At 47.2% G+C, this 12497-nt stretch overlaps 1 protein-coding gene across 1 annotated transcript in view; it reads right to left on the reverse strand.

Annotated features, from left to right (window-relative positions):
• The window catches only part of pinx1 (PIN2 (TERF1) interacting telomerase inhibitor 1), a 54970-nt gene that overhangs the window by 27507 nt on the left and 14966 nt on the right, over nucleotides 1-12497 (reverse strand). Inside the window, exon 6 of the mRNA XM_045721185.2 lies at nucleotides 3660-3748. Within this exon, the coding sequence (XP_045577141.2) occupies nucleotides 3660-3748 (89 nt within the window). The remainder of the gene's footprint in view (nucleotides 1-3659; nucleotides 3749-12497) is intronic.

Below are 12497 nucleotides of genomic sequence, written 5' to 3' on the forward strand. Positions count from 1 at the left end.
AAAGAATTGTCCGGTTGGAATATTATTGAAGATTTATGATAAAAACATCCTAAAGATTGATTATATACATTGTTTGACATGTTTCGACGAACTATAATGGAACTTTTTTGACTTTTCGTCTGGACTTTGTGAGCGTGCCTTGTGCATTTGGATTACTGGACTAAACGCGCGAACAAAAAGGAGGTATTTGGACATAAAGATGAACTTTATCGAACAAAACAAACATTTATTGTCTAACATGGAGTCCTGGGAGTGCCATCAGATGAAGATCATCAAAGGTAAGTGATTCATTTTAATGCTATTTCTGACTTTTGTGACACATCTCCTTGGTTGGAAAATGGCTGTATGGTTTTTGTGGCTAGGCGCTGACCTAACATAATCGCATGGTGTGCTTTCACCGTAAAGCCTTTTTGAAATCGGACACAGCGGTTGCATTAAGGAGAAGTTTATCTTTAATCGTACGTTAAACACTTGCATCTTTCATCAATGTTTATGATGAGTATTTCTGTCATTTGATGTGGCTCTCTGCATTTTCACCGGTGGTTTGTTTGAAACAATGCATTTCTGAACATAACGCGCATAATTTCAAATGAGGTTTTTGGACATAAAGATGAACTTTATCGAACAAAACACACATTTATTGTCTAACATGGAGTCCTGGGAGCGTCATCAGGTGAAGATCAAAGGTTAGTGATTCATCTTAACGCTATTTCTGTCTTTTGTGACACCTCTCCTTCTTTGGAAGCTAGCGTCCCCCATATCTCAGAGAGGCTAATGAATAACCTAAAAACACAATAGGCCTAAGGTAATAATGAGAGAAAGTGGTAGAACAAAACAATAGTAAGATAGATTTTACAGTTCAGTTATAAAAAGATGTGATGCCTGCCTCCCTCCTTGTCATTGCAAACAAAAAACGGCCAAAATAGCATGGTATATCCATGTTTTACGGGTAGTTAATCACGATAGGACAAAGGTTAGCATAGCCTAGTGCAGGCATACATGTGGACCATGGTCTATAAGGAGGAGGACTGGACTCGGCAGTCCCCACCACCTATACACTGATGGTAGTAGAGGGTAGGGTCCACACTGCTTTCTAGTCCATATCATCTCTCAGACAAGGTAGGACCAGGGGACCCTCACCACATGCTCTCTATTCTGGATAAACTTACCGAAAACCCTTCGCCTACCCTCCCGTGAATACTACCTCCCCTACCACCCAGTCCCTCCCCGACACACACAAAATGTCTGCCATAGAATGAAACAAGCTAGGTCTCATCCCCCATGACCCCGTCTTGATTCCATAACACAGGAAAAACAAACAGCGCCATCTAATCATCACTCCTTAATGAATACCATTAAGGAGTTTGATGTTACGGCTGATACATTCCCCATCTATCATCTCTATCCTGAATCAATACTGGTGCTGAACAACACAGCTGCACAGAGACCAAAACAGGGTAACCTCAGCCATACATCCATACAGCCATGTAGCCATACGGCCATGTAGCCATACGGCCATGTGGCCATACGGCCATGTAGCCATACATCCATGTAGCCATACATCCAAACGGCCATACATCCATGTAGCCATACATCCATACATCCATACAGCCATGTAGCCATACGGCCATGTAGCCATGTGGCCATACATCCATACATCCATGTAGACATACATCCATGTAGCCATACAGCCATGTAGCCATACATCCAAACGGCCATACATCCATGTAGCCATACATCCATACATCCATGTAGCCATACATCCATACATCCATGTGGCCATACATCCATACAGCCATGTAGCCATACGGCCATACATCCATGTGGCCATACATCCATACATCCATGTAGCCATACATCCATGTGGCCATACATCCATACATCCATGTGGCCATACATCCATACAGCCATGTAGTCATACATCCATACGGCCATGTAGCCATACATCCATGTGGCCATACATCCATGTAGCCATACATCCATACGGCCATACATCCATGTGGCCATACAGCCATGTAGCCATACAGCCATGTAGCCATACAGCCATACATCCATGTGGCCATACATCCATACATCCATGTGGCCATACATCCATGTAGCTGTCTGAAGGAAGAACGAACACGTCCGCATACCTTGGCAGCATTCCTGAACTTAGATTGGCTGCCAAAAAAAAAACAAAAAAAAACCCACTAGATGTTGGACTGATGGAAATCAGAAATAACTGAAGGCCGTCTGCATTGCAAGTCACTTTGTTAGCCTAACGAATCATGTCAATCCTCCATAAAAACCTCCTGGCTATAGGGCCATCTACAGGTTAAAGCCACAGTTATAACCTCCTGAATGCAAAATTAAAGTCATTTCCCCAACGGTTAAAAATTAGAGGATTGCCAGATTTTCTGCTTATTCCCTCCTAATTGTGGCTTCCCTGTAGCTCAGTTGGTAGAGCATGGTGTTTGCAACGCCAGGGTTGTGGGTTCGATTCCCACGGGGGGGGACCAGTACGAAAAAATAAAAAAATAAAGTAAATATAGAAAATGTATGAAATGAAATGTATGCATTCACTACTGTAAGTCGCTCTGGATAAGAGCGTCTGCTAAATGTACTAAAATGTAAAATGTAAAAATTTATATCTTCTAACTGTGATTTCTGGAAAACTTCTGTTAAAGTTAGCAGTTTAAAAAAAATAAAATAAATGTGAAGTGGGGCATCTTTGTATAACCTGAGGTTGACTGAGTGACCACTTTCCAAAGTAGAGGGGAGAAAACACCAACTTTCAGGGCTTTAGATTTTTCTTTATGGGGTGTTTCATGCATGGCATTTCTGCAAACCTTAGACCACTGGCAAACTGACCAAGCTGATGGAACAAGCGAGAGAGAAAAAAGAAAGCAAGAGAGAGAGAGGTAAAGAGAGATATTTGGATATAGATTTTTTTTGGGGTGTAGTTACACAGCAAGAGTTACCCAGTTTGGTTAGAGACGTTTCTGTAGCGCTCATGTGAATGCAGAGTTTGAAAAAACTAAATGGCCACTGGATTGATGCAAATCCTTCTGATATCATCCTGCCAGGTAGACCAGAGGATACTTTATAGTGAACATTTCATTCAGGTTTTAATCAATCCTCTCTCTCTCTCTCTCTCTACTAGAAGACAGTTCTCATTAACATCATAGCTAACGGCGACACAAAATGGAGAGACGCCCGCGCACGCACGCACGCACACGCACACACACACACACACACACACGTTTCAGAAAGTTGGTGGTAAATTTTATATCACTAATGCATTTTTGTCATGTCTTATGATTACCTCGAGCAAATGTCAAAAAAAAAAAAAAAAGTTCAATACATTTCTGAATTCTGTTTTAATGTCTGGATTCAGTGATTCCACGTCTACGTTCTCCATAACGCAGATTTTATAGGGCCCTAATTAGCGCACTACATAGTGAATAAGGTTTCATTTAGGACGGCCCTCCAGCGACCTGGCCTTGGCTCTGGGAGGGGTCACGGGACGGGGGTCACGGGACGAGACGGTGGTGGTGTTGCCAGTGAGTTGTAGGGTTAGCTGTAGATAAGGGCTGCTTAGGGTTTCAGTCACAACGATGTATCTGTATTGCAGATGGCTTTATAACAACATGACTTATTGGGACTATATAGGGTCTTACCTCTTCCTGGTCCTCGGCCACGCGCTTCGTCCCCCTCTTCCCAAAGATACAGGCCAGGTCTGTCTGGCTGCGGCTGGACAGGTCCTTCCCTAGAAGGAGAAAGTTAGGGTCAGATACAGAGAGAGAGGAGAGGTGTCTATAAGGCTGAGGTATTACATTAGACAGAGAGGAGAGGTGTTTTATAAGGCTGAGGTATTACATTAGACAGAGAGCGGAGAGGCTGAGGTATTACATTAGACAGAGAGGAGAGGCTGAGGTATTACATTAGACAGAGAGGAGGTGTTTTATAAGGCTGAGGTATTACATTAGACAGAGAGAGGAGAGGTGTTTATAAGGCTGAGGTATTACATTAGACAGAGAGAGGAGAGGTGTTTATAAGGCTGAGGTATTACATTAGACAGAGAGAGGAGAGGCTGAGGTATTACATTAGACAGAGAGAGAAGAGGCTGAGGTATTACATTAGACAGAGAGAGAAGAGGTGTCTATAAGGCTGAGGTATTACATTAGACAGAGAGAGGAGAAGCTGAGGTATTACATTAGACAGAGAGAGGAGAGGTGTTTTATAAGGCTGAGGTATTACATTAGACAGAGAGAGGAGAGGCTGAGGTATTACATTAGACAGAGAGAGGAGAGGTGTCTATAAGGCTGAGGTATTACATTAGAGAGGAGAGGTTGAGGTATTACATTAGACAGAGAGAAGAGAGGCTGAGGTATTACATTAGACAGAGAGGAGAGGTGTCTATAAGGCTGAGGTATTACATTAGACAGAGAGAGGAGAGGTGTCTATAAGGCTGAGGTATTACATTAGAGAGAGGAGAGGTGTTTATACGGCTGAGGTATTACATTAGACAGAGAGAGGAGAGGTGTTTATAAGGCTGAGGTATTACATTAGACAGAGAGAGGAGAGGTGTTTATAAGGCTGAGGTATTACATTAGACAGAGAGAGGAGAGGCTGAGGTATTACATTAGACAGAGAGAGAAGAGGTGTCTATAAGGCTGAGGTATTACATTAGACAGAGAGAGGAGAAGCTGAGGTATTACATTAGACAGAGAGAGGAGAGGTGTTTTATAAGGCTGAGGTATTACATTAGACAGAGAGAGGAGAGGCTGAGGTATTACATTAGACAGAGAGAGGAGAGGTGTCTATAAGGCTGAGGTATTACATTAGAGAGGAGAGGTTGAGGTATTACATTAGACAGAGAGAAGAGAGGCTGAGGTATTACATTAGACAGAGAGAGGAGAGGTGTCTATAAGGCTGAGGTATTACATTAGACAGAAAGAGGAGAGGTGTCTAATAAGGCTGAGGTATTACATTAGACAGAGAGAGGAGAGGCTGAGGTATTACATTAGACAGAGAGAGAAGAGGTGTCTATAAGGCTGAGGTATTACATTAGAGCGAGAGGAGAGGAGAACGGCTGAGGTATTACATTAGACAGAGAGAGGAGAGGTGTTTTATAAGGCTGAGGTATTACATTAGACAGAGGAGGGGTGTTTAGAAGGCTGAGGTATTACATTAGACAGAGAGAGGAGAGGTGTCTATAAGGCTGAGGTATTACATTAGAGAGGAGAGGTTGAGGTATTACATTAGACAGAGAGAAGAGAGGCTGAGGTATTACATTAGACAGAGAGGAGAGGTGTCTATAAGGCTGAGGTATTACATTAGACAGAGAGAGGAGAGGTGTCTATAAGGCTGAGGTATTACATTAGACAGAGAGAGGAGAGGTGTTTATAAGGCTGAGGTATTACATTAGAGAGAGAGGAGAGGTGTTTATACGGCTGAGGTATTACATTAGACAGAGAGAGGAGAGGTGTTTATAAGGCTGAGGTATTACATTAGAGAGAGGAGGGGTGTTTATAAGGCTGAGGTATTACATTAGACAGAGAGAGGAGAGGTGTTTTATAAGGCTGAGGTATTACATTAGACAGAGAGGAGAGGCTGAGGTATTACATTAGACAGAGAGAGGAGAGGCTGAGGTATTACATTAGACAGAGAGAGGAGAGGTGTCTATAAGGCTGAGGTATTACATTAGACAGAGAGGAGAGGTGTCTATAAGGCTGAGGTATTACATTAGACAGAGAGGAGAGGCATTACATTAGAGAGAGGAGAGGTGTTTATAAGGCTGAGGTATTACATTAGACAGAGAGGTGTTTTATAAGGCTGAGGTATTACATTAGACAGAGAGGAGGTGTTTTATAAGGCTGAGGTATTACATTAGACAGAGAGAGGAGAGGTGCTTATAAGGCTGAGGTATTACATTAGAGAGAGAGGAGAGGTGTCTATAAGGCTGAGGTATTACATTAGAGAGGATAGATGTTTTATAAGGCTGAGGTATTACATTAGACAGAGAGAGGAGAGGCTGAGGTATTACATTAGACAGAGAGGATAGATGTTTTATTAGGCTGAGGTATTACATTAGACAGAGAGAGGAGAGGTGTTTTATAAGGCTGAGGTATTACATTAGACAGAGAGAGGAGAGGCTGAGGTATTACATTAGACAGAGAGAGGAGAGGCTGAGGTATTACATTAGAGAGAGGAGAGGTGTTTTATAAGGCTGAGGTATTACATTAGAGAGAGAGAGGAGAGGTGTCTATAAGGCTGAGGTATTACATTAGAGAGAGAGAGGAGAGGCTGAGGTATTACATTAGACAGAGAGAGGTGAGGTGTCTATAAGGCTGAGGTATTACATTAGACAGAGAGGTGAGGTGTCTATAAGGCTGAGGTATTACATTAGAGAGAGAGGAGAGGCTGAGGTATTACATTAGACAGAGAGAGGTTGTGTTTTATACATTTCATATGCATACACGTCTACCAGGGCAATTATTCTAGATATTTTGTCTGACTCCATCCCCCCCCACCCCCCGAAGTGTCTTGTTTTGCTAAGGCGTTTGAGAAAAACACAAGTCAAATATAGACGTTGCAGGCTGCACTCTCGCTGATACCGTCAGGTCCTTTCCTGTTGTCAGGAAAACACTCACGACATTCCTCCCCCTTTACCTCACCTGGCTTGGGAGCACCGTCTGTCGTCACTCAGTGCCTACTTCCTGTTTTCTCTCGTCTAGGCCTCCAATCCGACACCCTATTTCCCTATATAGTGCACATAACCCATAGGGATCTTGTCAAAAACAAGTGCGCTAACGTAGAGTATAGTGTGCCATTTTCAACGTAGCCACTCTTACGTCAATCAGAAGCTACTTCCTATTTTCAGTTTGGTCCATCTGGCATGTCCATTTGCAGCCCCCTGTCCCCCTTACATGACCCTACCTGATAACACCAGGCCCTAATCTGTCCAGCAGGCCCTGAATGCTCCCAAATGGACACCCTAACCTCTATATAGTGCACTATAGAGTCAAAAGTAGTGCACTGTGTAGGGATTAGGCTACCATTTGGAATATAAACCCATTACTTCTGTTGTGCTCCTAATATAGCCGTGAGTGAAAGGCCGTGCTCCTGATAGATGAAGCAGGGAGATGGATAGGGACGGATTGGGGATGTGCACTATACAGGATGAATAAGGGGTCAGATTGGGATTGGGGATGTGCACTATACAGGATGAAGATGGGGGTCAGATTGGGATTGGGGATGTGCACTATACAGGATGAAGATGGGGGTCAGATTGGGATTGGGGATGTGCACTATACAGGATGAAGATGGGGGTCAGATTGGGATTGGGGATGTGCACTATACAGGATGAAGATGGGGGTCAGATTGGGATTGGGGATGTGCACTATACAGGATGAAGATGGGGTCAGATTGGGATTGGGGATGTGCACTATACAGGATGAAGATGGGGGTCAGATTGGGATTGGGGATGTGCACTATACAGGATGAAGATGGGGTCAGATTGGGATTGGGGATGTGCACTATACAGGATGAAGATGGGGGTCAGATTGGGATTGGGGATGTGCACTATACAGGATGAAGATGGGGGTCAGATTGGGATTGGGGATGTGCACTATACAGGATGAAGATGGGGTCAGATTGGGATTGGGGATGTGCACTATACAGGATGAAGATGGGGTCAGATTGGGATTGGGGATGTGCACTATACAGGATGAAGATGGGGTCAGATTGGGATTGGGGATGTGCACTATACAGGATGAAGATGGGGTCAGATTGGGATTGGGGATGTGCACTATACAGGATGAAGATGGGGTCAGATTGGGATTGGGGATGTGCACTATACAGGATGAAGATGGGGTCAGATTGGGATTGGGGATGTGCACTATACAGGATGAAGATGGGGTCAGATTGGGATTGGGGATGTGCACTATACAGGATGAAGATGGGGGTCAGATTGGGATTGGGGATGTGCACTATACAGGATGAAGATGGGGGTCAGATTGGGATTGGGGATGTGCACTATACAGGATGAAGATGGGGTCAGATTGGGATTGGGGATGTGCACTATACAGGATGAAGATGGGGTCAGATTGGGATTGGGGATGTGCACTATACAGGATGAAGATGGGGTCAGATTGGGATTGGGGATGTGCACTATACAGGATGAAGATGGGGTCAGATTGGGATTGGGGATGTGCACTATACGGAGGATGGGGCAGAGGGATGGGGGGCCTCGGGAGAGGGGGTCGTGGGATTGGGGATGTGCACTATACAGGATGAATAAGGGGTCAGATTGGGATTGGGAATGTGCACTCTACAGGATGAATAAGGGGTCAGATTGGGATTGGGGATGTGCACTATACAGGATGAAGATGGGGGTCAGATTGGGATTGGGGATGTGCACTATACAGGATGAAGATGGGGTCAGATTGGGATTGGGGATGTGCACTATACAGGATGAAGATGGGGGTCAGATTGGGATTGGGGATGTGCACTATACAGGATGACGATGGGGGTCAGATTGGGATTGGGGATGCCAGATTGGGATTGGAATGTGCACTCTACAGGATGAATAAGGGGTCAGATTGGGATTGGGGATGTGCACTATACAGGATGAAGATGGGGGTCAGATTGGGATTGGGGATGTGCACTATACAGGATGAAGATGGGGGTCAGATTGGGATTGGGGATGTGCACTATACAGGATGAAGATGGGGGTCAGATTGGGATTGGGGATGTGCACTATACAGGATGAAGATGGGGTCAGATTGGGGATGGGAATGCGTCCACTATAGTACCATATTCCCTATATAGTGCACTACCTTTCACCTGAACTCTAATTGTGTGACCAGAACTATTTTAACCAGTGCACTATAAAAGGAATAGGGTGCCATTTTGTATGTAGCATGGGGGGGGGTCCCCCACCCCCCAGACAGCCCATTACTGCTGTTGTCCTTTCACCCCGATACTTAAAGAAGAAACTCATTAACTCTCAGACAGAGATAGATGAACTATCACACAATTCTTCCCTTTCCTCCAACATGCTGTTGTTTCCTTTCCTTCTCAGTCCTCAGAACAACCTCGTTGACCCCGGATAAACCACCTGAGTTTACCCCTCCTCCTCCTCCTCCTCCTCCTGTCTGATGAACAGTTTGCCAAGTGTGGAGATCAACTAGTTAATGATTTCATTTAAACGTTTAGTAATTAAGAATTGAGGCTGTGTTACCTAACTACTTGTTAGTTGGCTCAATCCTCGAGTGCCGGTTAGCGCGCGCGCACGCACGCACGCACGCACGCATCTTAACAGCAGCTAGAATGTGCAGCAGGAATGTTGACCCGAGTGTGTTGCCATGGCCACCTGAGGGACGCTCTCCTGTCACTGGCTGGACCACATGCTCCTCCTACAAAACATCCCCTCTCTGAAACGTGATAGGTCCATACTGAACCTGCCTGCTTGAATTGATGCTTGACGGGTATGGTACTGGTACATCAAGCTGCCTCACTACAGAAACAGGAGATAGACTAGTGTCCTGTCCAGGGGGTGTCCTGGTACATCAAGCTGCCTCACTACAGAAACACGAGATAGACTAGTGTCCTGTCCAGGGGGTGTCCTGGTACATCAAGCTGCCTCACTACAGAAACAGGAGATAGACTAGTGTCCTGTCCAGGGGGTGTACTGTACATCAAGCTGTCTCACTACAGAAACAGGGGACAGACTAGTGTCCTGTCCAGGGGGTGTACTGGTACATCAAGCTGTCTCACTACAGAAACAGGATATAGACTAGTGTCCTGTCCAGGGGGTGTCCTGGTACATCAAGCTGTCTCTCTACAGAAACAGAAGATAGACTAGTGTCCTGTCCAGGGGGTGTCCTGGTACATCAAGCTGTGTCTATTTAGTGCACTACTTTGACAAGGGCCCATAAAGAATACGGTGCTATTTGGGATGCTCAGTCAGTTTGGATCGCCACGACGAACCAGAATAACCAGACATCGAGCCACACCTCCTTGCCTGTGGAAGCGTCCTCTCGTCAGGGGTCTGAAGCATTGCCAGCTTAATGTTAAGGCTAGGTAATGGATTAGGAAGAGTTAAGCTGTTTATATCTGAAGTTGAAAAGGTTGCTGCCTTTTTTCCTGTCAGCCTAGCCTTTTTTCCTGCCTGCCTAGCCTTCCTGTCTGTCTGCCTGCCTGCCTTCCTGTCTGTCTGCCTGCCTTCCTGTCTGTCTGCCTGCCTTCCTGTCTGCCTGCCTTCCTGTCATGCCTGCCTTCCTGACCGCCCGCATGCCTGCCTTCCTGACCGCCCGCATGCCTGCCTTCCTGTCCGCCCGCATGTCTGCATGCCTGCCTTCCTGTCTGCATGCATGCCTGCCTACCTGCATGCCTTCCTGTCCGCCTGCCTGCCTGCATGACTGCATGCCTGCCTACCTGTCATGCCTGCCTGACCGCCTGCCTGCCTGTCTGCATGCATGCACTGCCTGCCTGCCTGCCTGCCTGCATGCCTGCCTGTCCGCCTGCCTGCCTGCCTGCATGCCTTCCTGTCTGCATGCATGCCTGTCTGCCTACCTGTCTGTCTTCCTTTGTTTCTGCATGCCTTCCTGTCCGTCTGTCTGCCTGCATGCCTGCATTCCTGCCTGTCTGCTTGCCTTCCTGTCTGCATGCCTGCCATACTGCCTTCCTGTCTGCATGCCTGCCTGCCTGCCTGCCTTCCTGTCTGCATGCCTGCCTGCCTGCCTGCCTTCCTGTCTGCATGCCTGCCTGCCTGCCTACCTGTCCTGTCTGCCTTTGCCTTCCTGCCTGCCTTCCTGTCATGCCTGCCTGCCTGCCTTGCCTTCCTGTCTGTCATGCCTGCCTGCCTTGCCTTCCTGTCCTGCCTGCCTGCCTGCCTTGCCTTCCTGTCTGCCTGCCTGCCTGCCTTCCTGTCCTGCCTGCCTGCCTGCCTTCCTGTCTGCCTGCCTGCCTGCCTTCCTGTCATGCCTGCCTGCCTTCCTTCCTGTCTGCATGCCTGCCTTCCTTCCTGTCTGCATGCCTGCCTTCCTTCCTGTCTGCATGCCTGCCTTCCTTCCTTCCTGTCTGCATGCCTTCCTTCCTTCCTTCCTTCCTGTCTGCATGCCTGCCTTCCTTCCTTCCGTCATGCATGCCTGCCTTCCTCCTTCCTGTCTGCATGCCGCCTGCCTTCCTTCCTGTCTGCATGCCTGCCTGCCTGCCTTCCTGTCTGCATGCCTGCCTTCCTTCCTGTCTGCATGCCTGCCTTCCTTCCTGTCTGCATGCCTGCCTTCCTTCCTGTCTGCATGCCTGCCTTCCTTCCTATCTGCATGCCTGCCTGTGTCTGCCTACCTTCCCGTCTGTCTTCCCGTCTGTCTGTCTGGTGCTACTTTTATAGTAACAGGTCTATATATGCACAGGTCTTCTATTGAAGTATTCACTGGGCATGCAAATCGCACCCTAAGTCAATTCCCTATATAGCGCACTACATTTGACATGAGCCCTATGGGATTTCAGGACCCCTATGGTGACGGACTGGTCGGAGCGTCGAACGGAGAGACGGATTGGTCGGGGCGTCGAACCGGTCGGGGCGTCGAACGGAGAGACGGACCGGTCGGGGCGTCGAACGGAGAAACGGATTGGTCGGGGCATGAACCGGTCGGGGCGTCGAACGGAGAGACGGACCGTCGGGGCGTCGAACGGAGAGACGGACCGGTCGGGGAGTCGAATGGAGAAACGGATTGGTCGGGGCGTCGAACCGGTCGGGGCGTCGAACGGAGAGACGGACCGGTCGGGGCGTCGAACGGAGAGACGGACCGGTCGGGGCGTTTTTCTCCTAGCTGGGCCGTTGAGGAACTAAACCAAACACCGTCTTTTACTGACCAAAATACTGACCATTTCCAATCCCACCGTACCTTCTACGCTGTGCAATCCGGCTTCCGAGCTGGTCACGGGTGCACCTCAGCCACGCTCATGGTACTAAACGATATCATAACCGCCGTCGATAAGAGACACCTATCCCGAAGAAGATTTATTAAAAACGCTAGTAAAACTAAATGCATGCTGTTCAACCGATCGCTGCCCGCACCCGCCCGCCTGACTAGCATCGCTACTTTGGACCGTTCTGACTTAGAACATGTGGACAACTACAAATACCTAGGTGTCTGGTTAGACTGTAAACTCTCCTTCCAGACTCATATTAAACATCTCCAATCCAAAATTAAATCTAGAATCGGCTTTCTATTTCACAACAAAGCATCCTTCACTCATGCTGCCAAACATACCCTCGTAAAACTGACTATCCTACCGATCCTCGACTTCGGCGATGTCATCTACAAAATAGCCTCCAATACTCTACTCAGCAAATTGGATGCTGTCTATCACAGTGCCATCCGTTTTGTCACCAAAGCCCCATATACTACCCACCACTGCGGCCTGTATGCTCTAGTCGGCTGGCCCTCGCTACATATTCATCGCCAGACCCACTGGCTCCAGGTCATCTATGAGTCTATGCTAGG

Source organism: Salmo salar, chromosome 06 (assembly GCF_965601325.2).
Source record: "Salmo salar chromosome 06, fSalSal1, whole genome shotgun sequence".
Taxonomy (NCBI): Eukaryota; Metazoa; Chordata; class Actinopteri; order Salmoniformes; family Salmonidae; genus Salmo; species Salmo salar.